Here is an 18,254-nt window from a genome sequence, read left to right on the forward strand (position 1 = left end):
TCCACTGCTAAACCATGTCTGGGAGCATGACATTTACATGCCTTTAAATACATCCAGGGATGGTGACTTAATTGCTTCCCTGAGAAGCATGTTCAAGTGCTTGCAGTGAAGAAATTTTTCCTAATGTTCAATCTAAACCTTCCATGGCACAACTTGAGGCCATTTCCTCTTGTCCTGTCACTTGTTACTTGGGAGAAGAGACACCCACCTCACTACAGCCTCCTTTCAGGTAGTTGTAGAGAGTGATAAGGTCTTCCCTCAGCCTCCTTTTCTCCAGTTCCCTCAGCCACTCCCCATAAGACTTGGGTGCTCTAGTGCTTTAGACTCTTCATAATCGCCCTTCCAAAAGTTATACCAAATATCAAAACCAGAAATGTCCCCTTTCCTCCTTTCCATGAACTTTTACTGCGGACCATGGCATGATATGGTATGGAATTTCACTTCGGTCAGCTTGGGTCAGTTGTCTTATCCTCTTGTCAACCTGCAGCCTTCTCACTAGGGGTGGGGACAGGGTGGAAAAGAGATAAAGCCTTGATAATGTGCATGCACTTTTCAGCAGTAGTAACAGCGCTAGTATCTTGCTAACACTGGTTTAGCCGCAGATCCAAAGTACTGAACCATATGGGTTGCTGTGAAGAAAGTTAACTTCGTCCTAGTGCACCAGCCCTGTATGTGGTTGACCTTCATTGCCACAAGGGCTAACTACTCACTGTTCAGGTTGTTGATCCCCACAGCTGTTTTCTGCAAAGTTGTTTCCTAACTTAACCCCAAGTGTGTATTGTTGCATGGGTTATTCTGTGCCACTTGCACAACAAACTCACATTTGTTTCTGTTCACTGTCATCAGATTTCTGTCAGTTCAGGCCTCTAGGTTCTTGAGGACTCTCTCGATAGCACCTTTATTCTCCAACATTGGAGACCAGTGTTGGAGACCACTTCCTGGCCTCTCAGGCTGATGTCACCTTCAGACCTGAAGTGGGTGCATGCCATCCTGGCTTTCAGAACATTGATGAAGATTGGGCAGAGCATTCAACACTGTCCCGCATGACATCCTCATCTCTAAATTGGAGAGACATCAATTTGATATATGGACCACTGAGTTGTGGTCAATGGCTCAATGTCCAGCTGGAGACCAGTAACGAGTGGTGTCCCTCAGGGATCGGTGTTGGGACCGGTCTTGTTCAACATCTTTGTTGGTGACATGGACAGTGGGATTGAGTGCGCCCTCAGCAAGTTTGCCGATGACACCAAGCTGTGTGGTTCGGTTGATACGCTGGAGGGAAGGAATGCCATCCAGAGGGACCTTGACACGCTTGTGAGGTGGGCTGATGTGAACCTCATGAGGTTTAACCATGCCAAGTGCAAGGTCTGACACCTGGGTGGGAGCAATCTCAGGCACAGCTACAGGTTGGGCAGAGAAGAGATTCAGAGCTGCACTGTGGAGAAGCACTTGGGGGTGTTGGTTGATGAGAAACTTAACATGAGCTGGCTTCAGTGTGCACTCACAGCCCAGAAAGCCAACCGTATCCTGGGCTGCATCAAAAGGAGCGTGACCAGCAGGTCGAAGGAGGTGATCCTGCCCTTCTACTCTGCTCTCGTGAGACCTCACTTGGAGTATTGTGTGCAGTTCTGGTGTCCTCAACATAAAAAGGACATGGAACTGTTGGAACAAGTCCAGAGGAGGCCACGAGGATGATCAGGGGACTGGAGCACCTCTTGTATAAAGATAGGCTGAGAAAGTTGGGGCTGTTCATCCTGGAGAAGAGAAAGAGAAGGCTGCGTTGGAGACCTCGTAGCAGCCTTCCAGTATCTGAAGGGGCCTCTAAGAGTGCTGGGGAGGGACTTTTCATTAGGGACTGTAGTGATACGACAAGGGGTAGCAGGTTCAAACTTAAATGGGGGAAGTTTAGATTGGATATAAGGAGGAAGTTCTTTACTGTATGGGTGGTGAGGCACTGGAATGGGTTGCCCAGGGAGGTTGTGAATGCTCCATTCCTGGCTGTGTTCAAGGCCAGGTTGGACCGAGCCTTGGGTGACATGGTTTAGTGTGAGGTGTCCCTGCCCATGGCAGGGGGGTTGGAACTAGATGATCTTAAGGTCCTTTCCAACCCTAACTATTCTGTCTTAAGCTCTAATATCCCAGTGTAGTCTCCTGAAGGTTGCCTCATTTGAGTTGCTTCCAGGTAAGTTTTAAACTGTTGACCACAAGCCTTTAAATCTGGCAGATTTTCAGACACCCTGAAGTTGATATTTATCAAATTTGGTGCTAGAATGCTGTGGGAGGTGGCATTGAAAGCCTTATTAGAGTCAAAGTAAATCACATCCACTGGTGTCCTCCATCCCCCAAACCAGCTGTTTCCTCACAAAAAGTTACCAAGTTAGGTGCAATTTGCACTTCATAAAGCCATCCTGGCAATTCTCAATCGTGTACCTGGAAATTGCTTCCAAGAGTATTTGCTGAATACTTAGTCTGAGGATTGGGGTGAGGCTGACTCTCTCGTAATGCTTCAGATTCCCCTTCTTGCCCCGTTTTTGAAGATGAATAAATATGGCCTTTATCAGCGGGTTCCTGTGGTCACAGTGGCCTCTGAATAAGAGATTTTTATTTGATTTTATTGCGATTGGTGATACTTTTACATTGGAAACACCATAGACTTCTCACTTCTGCAAAACCATGTTGAGAACGAGGAAATGTAGGAGGGAGGATACAGCACAAGTCACACACAAACTGGGAGTGTGCTGTTTAAAGGGATTAGATCATACCTCTTAAGAGTTGAAAGGTTCTTTCAGAGAAAGAAGCAGAGGTAAGTCTAGGTAAAGTAAACTAAGGTGGTTGAGGCAGCAAAAATGGCAGTTTTGTCATATGTGCTCTTATACATGCTAATTTTTTTTGTAAGCTTCATATTTTAACGTAGTTTGCCTTTTTTATCACTTTTCTAAAGCATTGAAGATGGTATTAGCACATTTGGCAAACCCCTTGCAATCTGTTCCAACAAAAAGGAGCTGGTTTATTCTTGCAAGGACCAAAAGATTGTCACAAGGACTAGAACCGTGGAGAGTTTGAAGCTGCTCATTTGCAATACTGAAGACCATTAATGCAATTTGAAGTACTTATAAAGGAGGTTTTTTGGTGAGGTGTTGATTTAAAAGGTTCTTTGAGGAATTGAGCTTTAAACTCCTTTGAAGTTGAACAGTTGATATCTGTTTGCATTAGAAACACCTGGCAGACTGTGTAAAGAATATGTTCATGTCTGTAAAAAGGCAAGCAAAAACTTTTTAGAACTGAATGATTTGTTCTTAGAGTGTCTTAATTTTGACTCGACACATTTTGATATTAAAAATTCATTTTTAGCAAATGTACTTTTAATTATTGACGTTTTTTATATTGGTTATGTATTTTAAGTATAGAGACTAAATGTATTTTCAAAGATCACTAAAAGTCTAGTCAATTTTCACACATTTACTTTTCAGGAGCTGGTGAATCAGGAAAAAGCACAATTGTCAAACAAATGAAGTAAGTATGGTGAAATACTATTCTAGAGAAATATTTTGTTTATTTGAATAGAGAATTTATGTTTTTTTCTCCCTTCATAGGATTATCCATGAAGCTGGTTATTCAGAAGAAGAATGTAAACAGTACAAAGCTGTTGTCTACAGTAACACCATTCAGTCCATTATTGCTATCATTAGAGCAATGGGGAGGTTGAAGATAGACTTTGGTGATCCAGGCAGGGCTGTAAGTATTGAAGTACGCACACAGATACACAGCTGAAATATGCATTCATTTTCAATTTTTGTCTCTTAGTGTTTCCCAAAAAAAATCTCAAGATATCCAAAAATCTTTATAGGCTAAAAAGTTTCATTGAAAACTAAATGTCATTGGCCTTTACATGTCAAGGTGACCTACACAGCAGTCAACACTGGGCTCATTCACAACAGCTGTTTGTTTAGATACAATTCTCCAAATTCTACCTAAATTTGGAGAACTGAGTCTTAGGGAGGTTTTGAAAAACATTAAACTATGCGCTTAGGTCTCTTTACTTGTATGGACTTGTGGCCTATTATGTTCTGTAAGTATTTCAGTTAGACATCTTCATGTTGCTTTAAAACAGCTTAAATAGGTAGGTATCTACCTGCTGTCTGCATTTCTCTATTAGGTGATAGGCACAGCAATGCCTGAAACATTTTCAGCCTCTGAGCTTAATCCTGTTTCATACTAATCTCCGGTGTGGAGGACTGTATTTTACACGGGCATAACTCTGCTGCTGGTATCCCAGTTTTTTATATCATGTTAAGGATTGATGCTTTCCCCCAAGGAATAGACCTTTTCTAAGCTTTTCTGCTCCTTCTCCATCTTATTTCATCTAATGTTCCACGCACAAGCCTCTGAGTCTGTTTGCCATTCCAGCTATTAAGGCAGTCTGTATAATTGATTCTTTTAAGGCTTACTCTTTCTCCAGTCCTAACCCTATAATTTTACTTGTGGTGACCCTGATTACGTCCATGTCTGGTGGGGAGGTTAGATGCTCTGAATCTCTTTAAAATGCTGAGCTTAAGTGGTTTTGCATATCCTCTGGTTGCAGGAATACACTCTGTGCCACAGTGCTGAAATTCATCATCAAAGCTATTAGTCTGCATTGCACTGAAACTTAGTTCAGGATGTGTATTTTCATTTTCTCTGCATAGAAATTAATGTTGGAATATGGAATGCTCACTTTCTGAAGTGGGAACTAGCCTAGCACTATAATACTAGTGTATATCTTCAGTGACTTTGTGAAATGCATTATGTATGGTTGTTAAAAGAAGACAAACATTCGTAAGTTTACGTAAAGTGGGTCATAAAATTGTATATGAAGTCTAAATTTAATCTAATTCTACGTGACACCTCTTCAGTTGTAAACACAACTAATAGAAGCTTTGTTTTCATTGGCTATCCGTCTGTACATTATTCTCGTGTTTGCTGGTGTCGTTCCTTAAGACTAAAGTTTTCTAGGGCAGCAGCAGTATCTTATTGCATGTTACGTCAGTATTTGTGCAATGAAGTCCTCTCGGGAGTCTGGCAGTTAATGTTGGAAAGAGGCAGATGGTAGACTTACGTTGCTAAATACATAGAAAGAGAAAACGGTGTTAGCAGATAAAATGACGAACAAGAAGATTTTGAGGGCTATTTTATGCATGATATCAATTTGAAGTCATCTTGAGTTTCTCAACTTCAGAGAGCTATGTAAATGATGAGGCAAACTTGTCAGGGCTAATCTTAAAATAGCTGTCCATCCGTTTGCACTTAGGCAGGGCTTGGTGGTCCAAATTCTTTTTTCAGAGCAACACTGCTGTGGAGCATCAATTGTAGTGTCAGAAATGGAAAAAGGAATTCAGAGCATGAGTTACACATCAGTCTTGCTTAAAAAAAAAAAGTATGTATACTCCTTGATTATTATAATGTAGCTGTTTAAATGTTATTTTGTTACAATTTTATCCTTTTTATTTTGAGGAAAAAGAAACGAACCAGAAAAACAAACTCAGAATTGCAATTCCTGATGAAAACCATTACATTCAGACTTCTTTCCGTACATTTCTGAGGGTTTTATTCTAAATGGGCTGAGTTTGTTTGGAAAGTCATACACTCTTAATTCTGTCATAAGACTGAAGGTAAAGCAGTGAGTTTAACGTTTTCTTTTTTAAAGCTCTTGAATCAAGAGAGCACAGATTACACCAGCAGCTTCAGTAATGGTCCATCTCAAGATTGGTACATTTTCTTTTGTCCTACAGGATGTTTCAGTACTGAAGTAGAAACTCTGTTTTGAGAGACAATTAGTGAATGTACTTGAAAGGAATAAAGACTATTTTCTGAATGTGAAATTTGCTGTAATGAGCTAGAGATGGTTAAATTAGTTTCTTTATGTAATCTTATTTATGAAATCTGGTATAAAAATGATGATATGCAGGGAGAAAGCTACCCCATTCCAGTATAATTAAAAGAAAGTATCTAGCATTCATTAATAATGAAAATAGGACTTGGATCAGTGCATATGAACTTGTGTCTTGTAGTACTGTTCATACTTAGGGGTAATAGAGACCACTTTGTATGTTAATATTTGGGCTGAAATTGGTTTTCTTGATCCACCACCACCCTTCACCTCCCTCACCTTGTCCCATTTGAGAGCTGTTTGAAACAGAGTAAATTTGGAGTGTTTGAAAAGTCAGACCATGTTAGGTATAAAATGGTGTAATCATTCATGACAAAATTGACTTAGAAAACTAAGCTGTTTCCATCATGTATCTTAATATATTGGCTCTTCTTCAAGATCTGCTGCCTTCTGTGAGTTTTAGGTCCTTGGTATTTGTATCCACAAACAGTACTCAGAAGCAGAATTGTCATTCAGGTTTCTTTTGTGCAGGCATATTGCTCACGTGACATTCTGTGAGATCTGACTATCCAGCCCTTTGATCTTTACTGCTCTGGGCTTTTTTTATATAATTATTAGTGCAACCCATTGAATTTTCAGTTGTCCACAATTTGTCCTGTGCATGTACAGTAACTAGTATTCTGTTAATTTGTTTGACAAATGCTTGGTTTTAGATTTGTAACTACTCTAGCTTTCAAAAGACTTTCAGCTATATCATAGAATGATATATATCAGATATCTGATATATGTATATGTATATCATATGTATAACTACATATGTATGTGTATATATAAAAATCTCTTCAAGTTTGCCTTGAGTTGACTGACTGTATGTAAGCTTTTTGTTTTCAGGCTGTGAATATCAGTGTTACTGAATCCATTTGTAAACAATTTCGCTCTCCTGATCTTTGATTATTTAAGTTTACAGCAGATGGTATCTTTAGAACAATCACTACTTCCTGTGCTTAGCCTGAAATATTTGGTTTGGTTTTCCCCACCAGACTATTGTTTGAACAGCAAAGGTGACAGAACTGGATTTTTCTACAAATTTGCCTCTGTATTTTTCACTTACTGTTTATGAGAATAACCTGACATGTTGCTTTCTAAAATCCTCCTCTTTACTGAAATACTTTCAGTTCCTGGCTGATGTGCCCAAGTCTCTTTTCTCCTTACCGCTTTCCAGTGTCATGTGTTCTCGTAATCATTGGACAAACAGTATGTGCTGTGGGAGTAGTTACAAGCCACAGATACGCTGATTTTTCTGGCTGACATACCTTGACATTAGGTCATGTAGAACTAATAACCAAGGTCAGGTAGCTATCCACAATAGAGTGCTAATGTGTATGGCTCACTTTCCCCTACCATGTGCTATCTTCTTTTTTCCAGTGCCTTACAGAGCTAACATTTTAAAGTTTCCTTCCTCACTCAGAATTGGATGAAGGTAGCCAACCGGTCAAATTCTGTTAAAGGAAACTGATTAATTGACATCCTGTACTCCATTAGCCTCACTCTCAAAGGCAGCCCTTATATGTAGTCTTCAAATCCAGCATTTGCTCTTTCAAAAATCTTAACGTTTCCTTGGTATTGCATTACTGAGAAAACTGCATCTTTGTAGAACAATTACAGTAATGGATATTTGTAACTGATTTATCTAGAAAGGTTTTAAAAAGTAATTTTCTGTTTCCTGATGCAAGATTTGTTAAAAAAAATGGTCATTTGTTACTTTTAGACAAAGTCGGTTTTTGAAACTTAAGTGAATAATGTGTTTTCTTCAGTCAATCAGTATACATCTGCATTACTGAATGTTCTAGTGTGCATTGTAACCGTTCTGTTCAGTTTGTGATATTTGGTAAGCAAATAAGGTTACTTTAGACTTAAGCACAAAATGTTACTACTTCTGTTTATAAAAGCTTAATTCCAGTTATAAACAGATCAGAAGCTTTATCAGCTAATGAGAAATTAAATTTATTGTCTTTCTGTTGAAAAATGTGGGAATTAATACCCTATGTAGAGCACTAAACCCAATTGTTTTCCTTCAAGTTTTTTTTGTTTGGTTACATTCACATTTACCAGGTTAAGAGAATAATTAATGTGCTGAATGTATTTCTTAAGTGATAATACTTGTTATATTTCTCAGTGTTTGTGTCTCCACTTTCTGTTTACATCCTAAAGGATGATGCTCGTCAACTCTTTGTGTTAGCTGGAGCAGCAGAAGAAGGATTTATGACTTCAGAGCTTGCTGGAGTCATCAAGAGACTGTGGAAAGATAGTGGAGTTCAAGCTTGCTTTAACAGGTCTAGAGAATACCAGCTTAATGACTCTGCTGCTTAGTAAGTACTGTGTGACAGACAAAATTCTCCTCATCTTGTAAGTAGTAGCTAAAGGAAGTGTCATCTTTTGAGGAGTTCTGCTCCCATATAAATAGAAAGCTTAGAAGTATCTGCAGAAGTATACTGTCTGCTTAGGTCAAAATGTTCCAAGTAAGCTTCAAGATTGGAAAGGAAGAGATGCGGTATAATTATCAATGAGTCATGACCTGATCAGTTTCATCTTCTTGAGGAAGACAGAAATAACTTTCAGAGCATTTTTATTACAAAAACATGACTCAAATACTTGTTTGGTATCTGAACATGTCCAGGAAACTAGATTGCATGATGTGATTCTGTATTAGTGAGGATACTACTGTCATGTTCATAGTAGTTTCTTCTGTGGTTCAACATTGCTGCATTTTCTTTATTAATTAACAGTCTGTTAGAAGCGTGTTGAGCAGAAGCAACAATCAGGATATCTTCTATGCTAGGGTACTTCACTGAAAAAGTAAAATATTAAGGAATCAGTGGTGTGAGAAATAGGATGTGATGGCAGCAAGTAATGGTAAGTCAGTGAAGGAAAAGAGTCCAGTGGAAGAGTGGTAACAGGGTAAATAACAGTGTAGCAGTGATACTGGTCTCATAGGGCAATTTTTCAAAGCCTTAGCATTCTAAATTAATTTGTAGTGTTTGAAATTGATTTTCACTTTCCTTAAAGTAAGGTTCTTTAGAATAATGTAAACAACCAATGTGTAGGTAACTGAGAAGACTATAACATAATAAACACGCTGGATGAATAGGAATGTTATCAAATTGTATTGAAATAATACTGATACTTTCAGCATGATTGTTACTTGTTTGCTGAAGTGCTTCTAAGGGTACAGAGGGTAGATGTCAACAAGCTGAGCTCATGATGACAGATCTCTTAGGAGATACCACTTGCACAAACTTTCTTTAATATGTATCACTTTTGTCTTAGTAACCTCCTTGGTTCTGTTTTGTTGTTTTAGATAACTCTGCCTCCAATTTCATAAGACTGTTCTTCCAGCCATACAATTGTATTCTTAAAATTGCAAACTTCTGGTTACAGTCTGAGAACATCATAATGCCTTCCCTGATTTACTATGGAAAAAGCACAATAAGATTTGTATGGCTTTTAGAAATGTTGGGCTGCTTTGCAGGAATTTTGGTAATGAAATTAAAATGAAATAAAAAGTGTGCAATTATAAATTATTCATAGAAAGTTAAAGTATTAAGCATTTTCTTAAACACATTAATTCTGGCTAAAATACAGAGTTACTATTTTCATACCTATTATCAAGTCCAGGGTAATTTTGAGCTTTGGTTACTCAAAATAACTTGTAGATCAGTATGTTGCAAAAATGAAGGTGTTCTTCCAGTGAGTGCAAATAACATTGGTGCAAGTGGAACTGTGTTAGGATTTCAAAAGGAACCATTTTAGGATTTCAAAAGAAGAATTCTTTGTAGTGGAGTCAGTTGGATATGTTTTCTTCTGGAATGAAATATCTTTTTTGTCTCTAAAGCTAATTTCAAAAAACCTTGGAAAATTCAGGGCAAGTATGTGTCGTGTTTTTTGCCTTATCTCAGAGAAAGCTATTTTATAAAGTAAGTCAAGCACAATATAATGAATGGACCTAGATCTTCTTTGTAATTATGTTGCTATTTTATGAATGACTGAAAGCAGTATTTATTTTTACCTTCAGTTACTTGAATGACTTGGACAGGATAGCACAAACCAGCTACATTCCAACCCAACAGGATGTTCTCAGGACTAGAGTGAAAACTACAGGAATAGTGGAAACTCACTTTACATTCAAAGATCTTCATTTTAAGTATGTAAATCATGCTGCATGTTCATCTGTCTGTTATGGTTTTCTGTAAAGTACAATGATGTTGTTAGACAAATTTATTAAATTACAACTTGGACACCCCCCATCCTTTTTTTCCCTATGAAAAAATTCTACATGCTTGGCTGAATTTTCTGAAGGGATGTGCAGAATTATTGGAACTCTTGTAATAACTCAGAAATAACTATGCAGATATTAAATAATGAATGCTTTGGGTGTATTGGAAGCTTTTTGTAAAGATATTTTATATGTAAATAAATCTCAAAATGCTCAATTTTCTGCCATGTTAAATAGTTGTTCATTTATCAGATTGGTCCCTTTAAATTCAGTTGGAGAGTTGGAGGCTTATGAATATTTGCTGGTGTTGTATGAAAGAGCAAACACATTTTCCTGGAGAACTTAATTAAAATGTGTTGTACTTTAGTACCTTATTTAGTAATTCAGTATGACTTATGTCTCCTGTTTTGTGGGATCGACAAAATAATGTTAAAAATCTGAACATTTTATGCCCAAAGACATTCATGATAAAAGCATAGGATAGTTTAAATGCAATAATACCCTACCTCTTCCTGATCAGGAAGTATGGAAGAAAATTCAGTAAAACTCACATTGCGTCTGCGTTTAAATTGTGCAGAGACTGTTGTCATGTCTAGTCAGTATATTTGTTTGGTATCTTAATGGAAAGTATTTTTTTTATGTAAATGCATAGCGAGTACTGTAACGTGGATGCTTCAGGGTCATCTGGACTGTAGAAATATATTTTGCTTCCTTGTTTTAGGGTTTAAGTATACAAAATTCATATTAATCCTTAAAATAATAGCTGTTAAATGGGAATGAACCTCTTGCAAACCTGAGAGTAGTTCTTGGCCAACCCTCAAGGGAGGTCTTCAGGATTCTGAGGAGCTATCAATTTTCTCACTAACTTAACTAACATTTCTTGTTCAGACCCTATTGTAGATGAGTTTAAATTCTTTTACACTCAGTGATTGTATGCAGGTGGCTACTTCCAGCCCGTACTGATTTTTTTTTTTTGGCTCTTAAAAAGATCATATCATTAGAGTCCTATAAAGTCTATTACAAGGACCACATGATTACACTTCTATAAAATGTGTAAACTAAAGACAGGTCTTTGGAAGTATTTGGCTCTCATGTAAAACACCTGAACAGTAGGTGCTTAAATTTTAGGTGCTTTAGGAGATAGTGATAACGTAGAGTTATTGGAAGGGCTTGACGTATATTCTTGCATAACATTGAAAAGAACTTTTAAGATGAACTAAAGGCATAAAAGGCTTGATTATACCAATATGAGGGCACATAAGCGACTAGCTGTGCAATATTGTGTACTTGAGTTGTTTTTCATTATCTTTTCTTTCCTGTTTTGCTGTGTGCATTTAGATTCTTTGACGTTGAGCCTCATTTCTACCTTCTCTGTGAAGCACTTAGCCCAGCTTTGATTATTGATTCAATCTCAAATGCAAATTGCAAGTCATCTTCATTATGTTTTATATAGACTATTTCAGAAGTTGAGTCTGATTATTTACTTCTTTTGCCTTCAAAGAACACCTTATTTTGTAGAAATGTTCTTCTGATAACCTAATGAATTCAGGTCTTAATACAAAATTATAAAACATTAGGGTTAGAATTGCTCGAAGTAACAACTAAGATTTAAGGTATTATTAAGGTATACGAGTACAAAATGCCTTCCTATGGATACAGCCATCACTAATATTTGAGAACTAATTAGGAGTAGGTGGCTGACTTGCGTGTATATAGGCTGATATCCAGACAGAGATTTCCCTTCAAAGATGTCTCTGAAGGTAAGGGACACTTCTGAGGAATCCTTTTTTCATTTCTGAATTCTAACAGGAGTCATCTTCAAAGTGTTTTTAAGGTGGCATTATTCCATTGTAGAACATTAATTGGACAATGATATTGTCACTTGCACAATAGCATACACAAGTAGAAGACCTCGTTTGAGGTTATGATGTTTCTGATAATTTTTTATAGGAAGGCAAAGGGTCTTTACTGTGTTTTTTTTGAAATAAGTGTTGCACCTCAGAACACTTGAAGATTTCTAAAAATAACAACTGTAATTGAACCTCTTCAAGTGCAATTTACCTAGTCATGTTGAACACTAACTTAACATTGGGAGTTGTTTTTTTTTTATCTGCCTGCCCCCACACAGTCTTACAGTCCAGGGTAAACAGGAAAGGGGGGTAACAAAAATACAGGTCAGATTTAACAACTGTGTGATCTGTGATGCTTTCCAGATATATATAATATTTTTGTAAACACCCTGATTCAAAAAAATATATGTCAAAGTCTTTCGCTAGGATGAGGATTGGAACAAACAACTTGTATGATCTTAAGAAAAGAATTGAAAGCAACCATAAGAAATATCTGGTGTGCTTTTGGCCTGTATCCCATTTTGTATGGGTACTGGAACGATGTTTGTTGCTTAAATAGGTTTAAAGAAGCATAACTCAGCGGTTGTGGCAACACTTGCTTTTGAAAATACATGGTGCTAATGAAAAGACCTTGCATAAGGCTTTCAGTTTGCTCAATTACAGATAAACCATTCAGAAAGGTTTTCTTTCCTGCTAAGCTAAGAATTTAAAAGAAACAAGTTTCACACACAGAGCTCAGTTTCCCCACCCCCTTAACTGCATTTTAGAGGGAAAATAATTATTCTTATTATGTGATGCTTGTTTTGTCTTTTAAGAGAACTTTGAAAATATGTGTCTCTTAAAAAAGTCCTATATAAAATGGACGATTGAAAAAATTAAAATTAGATTTCATATATTTACATTCAGAATACTAGAATAACAATGTTAATTGTATCGAGCTTCCTTAGTATTGCACTATTTCCAACTGTCGGACACCATGCTGCTTGTAAAGAATCTTACACTGTTGGTCAGTACCTTTTAACTCAATATTTTAAAGTTTTTAACTCATTCGGGCTAAAGGCTGAATAACACTTTCATCTAGTTTATGTTTAGTAAAGCTAACTGCGTTTTTACTTTTTATAGATTACAATCAATTATTAAATACAATATCGTAAATAAGTAGTTTTGTTTAGCTTTCATCTCACCCTTTCTCATATTTTATAAAATGTTGTACAGGAATGCTTTTTAAGGCTTTATATAGATTTTTTTTTTCATACTGAGACATTAAATGGTGATAAACGTTGCAAGTGTTTTAATGCCTTTTTAGAAATTGTGATCACGTGTACAGCTGATAATTTCAGATTTTATTGGTTAACATTCAGAAAGTTAGAAATTCTGAAGTCCATTCTCTGCTTTGCACTTCTGTTTTGCAGAATGTTTGATGTTGGAGGCCAGAGATCAGAGCGGAAGAAGTGGATTCATTGTTTTGAGGGTGTTACAGCAATTATTTTTTGTGTGGCATTAAGTGATTACGACTTGGTCTTGGCTGAAGACGAGGAAATGGCAAGTACTGTAATGTTGAAGAATGTTCTTGGATAAACCTTAGTTCTTTCAAACTAAATAAGTTTTTGAAAGGAAAGCTAGAAATCTTCTAGAGTTTTACTGCTGTGTAAGATGTATGGGGTTTGTGTGAAAGGTCTCAGAGAAATGGTGATAAAATTCATGCTTTCAGGTTTCAAAGTCTTTCTTCATATTCTCAGAAGGAATACTGAGACAATATTCTTTCCAGTCACACTCTTTCTTGTTTTAAAGGATGCATAAATTCAGGAGGATAGGTTATCAGTAGTATATGTTTTAGTCTCTTTATGGATGTTGGAAGTATCTAATAAGAAATTGCTCAACTTCTGTGTTTGTACTTTGTGTTTTGTTTTCCTTTGCTCAGTCTTCAAAACCTGAAGGTTTTGTTTCTTTCTAAATGTGTTTCTCTGATTTATTTCCTTAGTTGCAGAAATTTTTCTTTACCTTCTCCCTTTTAACTCCCTCTGTTCCTTTACCCTCTTTCAAGGTGTGACTCCTCCATATCAGTATGCACAGAGTGGTCTAAAGTGATGCTTAATCGTAGTGTGTGAATCATTGACAGATTTCTGTGCTCATCCTCAAGTTCTGAAACTTCTTACGGAATATATTTTGGGGAGGAAAGAGGAAGGAAAAAACCCTTCAAGTCAAATGTAGTCAAAGAAAGTCATAGCTAGGACCTTGCTACTTAATAACTGGATCTTGGCCAAAGAACTTACACGTTGGTCTGTTTTTGTGCAGTTAAAAAATTATGCTAAGAGATAAAAAACATGCTCACTTGATTCTCTAGTCCTGTAGAACCATTTTTTTTCTTTTTTTTTCTTATGCTGGAATCTCTGCTAGGTGCAGAATTTAATTTTCAGTATCCAGAACATCTAATCGGTGCAGGACAATTCAGGTAACTCAGCAACTCTTGTAGAATATCTATACTGGAAAATGTCAAAACACACCAAAAATTCCTAAGATATTGAACAGCTTAAACCTGGAAAAGAGAAGAAAGAAAGAAGATTGACTAAACCCTGCCTGTGGAAGTGTTCTTTGTAGTGATCTTGGCTTCTTGGTGTTTCCCTGTGGTAAAATGTGATTCTGTAGGCTAGAAACGTAGTTCTGTAACTTACTTGGCTCATTTGTATCTATTCAGTAATGTGTATCCTGATCTTACTACTGAAGTCTGAAATACAGCGAGGTGTTTTTTCCAATTACAGAATCGGATGCACGAAAGCATGAAATTGTTTGACAGTATCTGCAACAATAAGTGGTTCACAGACACTTCTATTATTCTCTTCCTGAACAAGAAAGATCTTTTTGAAGAAAAAATCAAAAGGAGTCCTCTCACTATTTGCTACCCTGAATATGCAGGTATTAGAGGGGGGGTGCAGGAGTCAAGTAATTTTGGCTAAAATGCCTCTGTTTTGATGCACAAATCAGGGGGAGCTTGATAACTCTAAACTTTAGGTATCAAAAATACTTTAATTAAGAAGGGGGAGGTTGTTTTTATGATCACAAATAAAATGGTGCTAAGTCAGAGGCATATTTTCAACTGAGTGAAATAATGCTGGTCCACTGAAAGCACTTACATGAAACTGCTGCAACTCTTCAGCTTAATTTATTTAGTCCATTCTTTTTTCTGATGTCCTCCTATTTATGTACTTGGATGTAATTTTTTTTTTGCTAGCAGGAATCCCTTAGGATACATGAGAGTGTATTTCAACAGGGAGTGTACATGTATGTTAGAAGGAGGTAGCTTGTTCAGGAAATACATAGCAAAAGAAAAGAGGATTATTTCATGCAACAAGTCTTAGGTTTTTTATGTATCATTTCCTTGTAACTTCAGACTATTCCATGGTACTGAAAATAGCAGATTGGAGGTAAAAATTAGGGGGAATGCATATGCATTTTTGCAAAAAAACCCAAAGCTTTTAAAAACATAAAAATCAAATAGCAAGTAACTTGAATGAAGGAAACAAAATATCCTAATCTAGGGAGCAGTGATGGGTCATTAATGATTTGTTTGTCTTCTGCTGAAGTAAATGGAAAGGCTCTTTCTGCAGCTGGAATTGTCTCCTTAGTTTTTATTCTTAAAAATGTTTCCGAAAGGTTTCCTTCATAATTTATTTGTGGTATCTTAAAGCAATGGCTGTGGAACTATTCCCTTTCAGGTTTAGGTTAACTATTTCCAAAGAACCATTTCCTTCAAAGATACACTGTGCATCTTGTTCTTTCTCAGTTTGCTTACTGAGCAATTTTTATCCTTCTAGGGTCAAACACTTACGAAGAAGCAGCTGCTTACATTCAGTGTCAGTTTGAAGATCTTAACAAGAGAAAAGACACGAAGGAAATCTACACTCACTTCACATGTGCCACAGACACAAAAAATGTGCAGTTTGTTTTCGATGCTGTAACCGATGTCATTATTAAAAATAACCTTAAAGACTGTGGCCTCTTCTGAGAGCAGACAGAAGATTGCTAAATGGTAAATTACATTTCTGGAAGCAGGACTTAAGCATTTGGAATATGCCCATGCTGTTGTAATACCTGCATAGATATACTTAATTCTCTTTCATTTTATTTCTAGGTTTGGAGAACGACTTCGCACAATTCTAATCTGATTCTTTTCAAGGCGAAAGAAATGAAAAATGCATTGTGCTGAATGATAGATCAGTACTGTACTTGCCTGTTTTAACAGCTTTATTTATGTTTGTCTTGTAAATTTAAGTAATTAGTTAACACTGAGATGTCAGTTGATTGTATGTATACTTATAATTGTAGTAATGTATTTGTATAAACATTGAATGGAATATTTTAGTAACTTGATGTCCTCTAAACTTTCCATGTTTTATGAAGATACTCTTAGGGGAGACAGACCTTTTTGCCTTTGGATTATTTAAACATCTTGTAAAATTAAATTTTCTTTTCATCTTAAGGGTGCATGCTGCCTTATTCTTTACTTTTGTTGGTAATACTGTATATGGCGTTAGCTTTTTTGATATTTAAACAGCCTCATACACCTGCTCAGACTTAAAGAAACATAACCAATAAAACTTATGTTTGCCTTAAGTTTCAGGGGGAAAAAAATCTTTTTATAAATTTAAGATAAATGCAAGGATTATTTTTTAAATTTAAATGAAATCCATAGTTTATGAAATCTGGACATTTTCAGTCTTTGCAGTACAAATATGGCAACACTGAAATTGAATTTTAAGGTTCCACTGTCATTGAAGCTGTTGGAAATGCAAAAAGAAAGTTGTTAAAACCATTCATATCAATAAAGTTTGAAACTGTGGTCTTTACTCAGTGACATGAATGGCAAAATTACTTTTTTACATAGTTAACAAAGGCTGGACTTCAGAGTAATGCTTTTTTTATGCTTAGCTTAAAAGTCACATCATGTTCTCCTTAAACATTTTGCTATTTTCTGGTAATAAACTAGTTTGATAATTTAATAACCATAGAAATATCAGATTCTCCTACAAGACATGGCACAGTGGCATCACAGATTAAAGCTATATCCTGTTCCGTATAGAAAGAATCATCAGTATTTTGAATAGGGTGTTTTATTGACTTGCAAGTGCTGTTTAATTTCTTTAATTATAATTAAAGTCTCACAGTTTCTTTAATAAGCTAAAATGTATGATTTTCTTCTGATTTTGCTTTCATTATGTGTTCTGCTATCTTAGGTACATATCATCCATTGCCTTATGGGTAGTGCCAAAACTGATTTTTTTTATACAAGTTTTAAAATGAATAAGCTCCTGTTTGTAAATAAGTTCATGGATGGTTGTCTTAAATGTATGTCATCTAGACAGTACAAATGTACCAAACTTGGAAATATGGTTTTCTATAATTGTTAAAATATTTCAGGCAGCTACAGTACACCATAGGCTCTTTGAGAAGTAAATTAAGTCTTTCAACTTCTTGCTATTTTTCTATATTTAACATTTATGTTCTTAATGTTCAGCCAAACTATTTAAGTCATTGTTCTGTTATTTAATTTTTGATTGTGTGTTTCATTTAGGCCTCAGCTTGAGTAAAACTTATCTGCACTTCTCATTCTTTAATGCTTTCTTTGTTAGGTACAGAATTGCTAAATATGTTTCAAATGAAAGATTAGAAAGGAGATAACTTATTACTGGAGTTTGTTAAATATATTCATGCATTATGAGCTCTTTCACCAGTTATGGTAAACAATCTGTATATCCTGAGCTGCTTTTAGTTGTGCTTTACGATTCTGGATACATAACTGATTTTAAATCTCATTGAACTACTTTGTGGAAATTGTATTTACACCTACGTTCAAGTTGGTTTTTGTACTAAATGTAAAACTAGAATTGGGATTAATCAAATAAATCTAAATTTTGTGCCTTGCTTGAAAGAAATGTTTTTCATTAAATATGCTGATGGAAATCTTTTTTCATCCATCCTGTGGAGGTAACTAGGTAGGAAAAAAGAGAAGATAAGTCCAGAGTAAATTCAAAAACTATGCAGGAAACAGTGAAAATGAGCATAAATTTTTGATTAATTCCTAAATATTTTCCCTTGAGCATTGTTCCTCACACCTTCAACTGGAGAATATTTTAAATTTCATACATGGTGTTTTCTGAAGTATTTACCTCTTAACACAGAACAAAATTGTGAAATACTTTAGCTTGCTAGTCCAGGCAAATAAATAAGCTTGTGTTTTTTGACTTGAGCAGACAGCAGATACGTTTCT

The 18,254-nt window shown here is 36.1% G+C and overlaps 1 protein-coding gene across 1 annotated transcript in view; it reads left to right on the forward strand.

Moving 5' to 3' along the window:
* The window catches only part of LOC130606303 (guanine nucleotide-binding protein G(i) subunit alpha-1), a 34,215-nt gene extending 17,382 nt beyond the window's left edge, over positions 1 to 16,833 (forward strand). The window contains exons 2-9 of the mRNA XM_057422533.1: positions 3,471 to 3,513; positions 3,594 to 3,735; positions 8,078 to 8,235; positions 9,939 to 10,067; positions 13,402 to 13,531; positions 14,749 to 14,902; positions 15,802 to 16,016; positions 16,119 to 16,833. Coding sequence (XP_057278516.1) covers positions 3,471 to 3,513; positions 3,594 to 3,735; positions 8,078 to 8,235; positions 9,939 to 10,067; positions 13,402 to 13,531; positions 14,749 to 14,902; positions 15,802 to 15,992 — 947 coding nt within the window. The 3' untranslated portion in view covers positions 15,993 to 16,016; positions 16,119 to 16,833. The remainder of the gene's footprint in view (positions 1 to 3,470; positions 3,514 to 3,593; positions 3,736 to 8,077; positions 8,236 to 9,938; positions 10,068 to 13,401; positions 13,532 to 14,748; positions 14,903 to 15,801; positions 16,017 to 16,118) is intronic.
* Positions 16,834 to 18,254: the final 1,421 nt, after the last annotated feature.

Source organism: Pezoporus wallicus, unplaced genomic scaffold (assembly GCF_028554395.1).
Source record: "Pezoporus wallicus isolate ANWC-B61680 ecotype Strahan unplaced genomic scaffold, APGP_CSIRO_Pwel_v1 contig_3058, whole genome shotgun sequence".
Classification (NCBI taxonomy): domain Eukaryota; kingdom Metazoa; phylum Chordata; class Aves; order Psittaciformes; family Psittacidae; genus Pezoporus; species Pezoporus wallicus.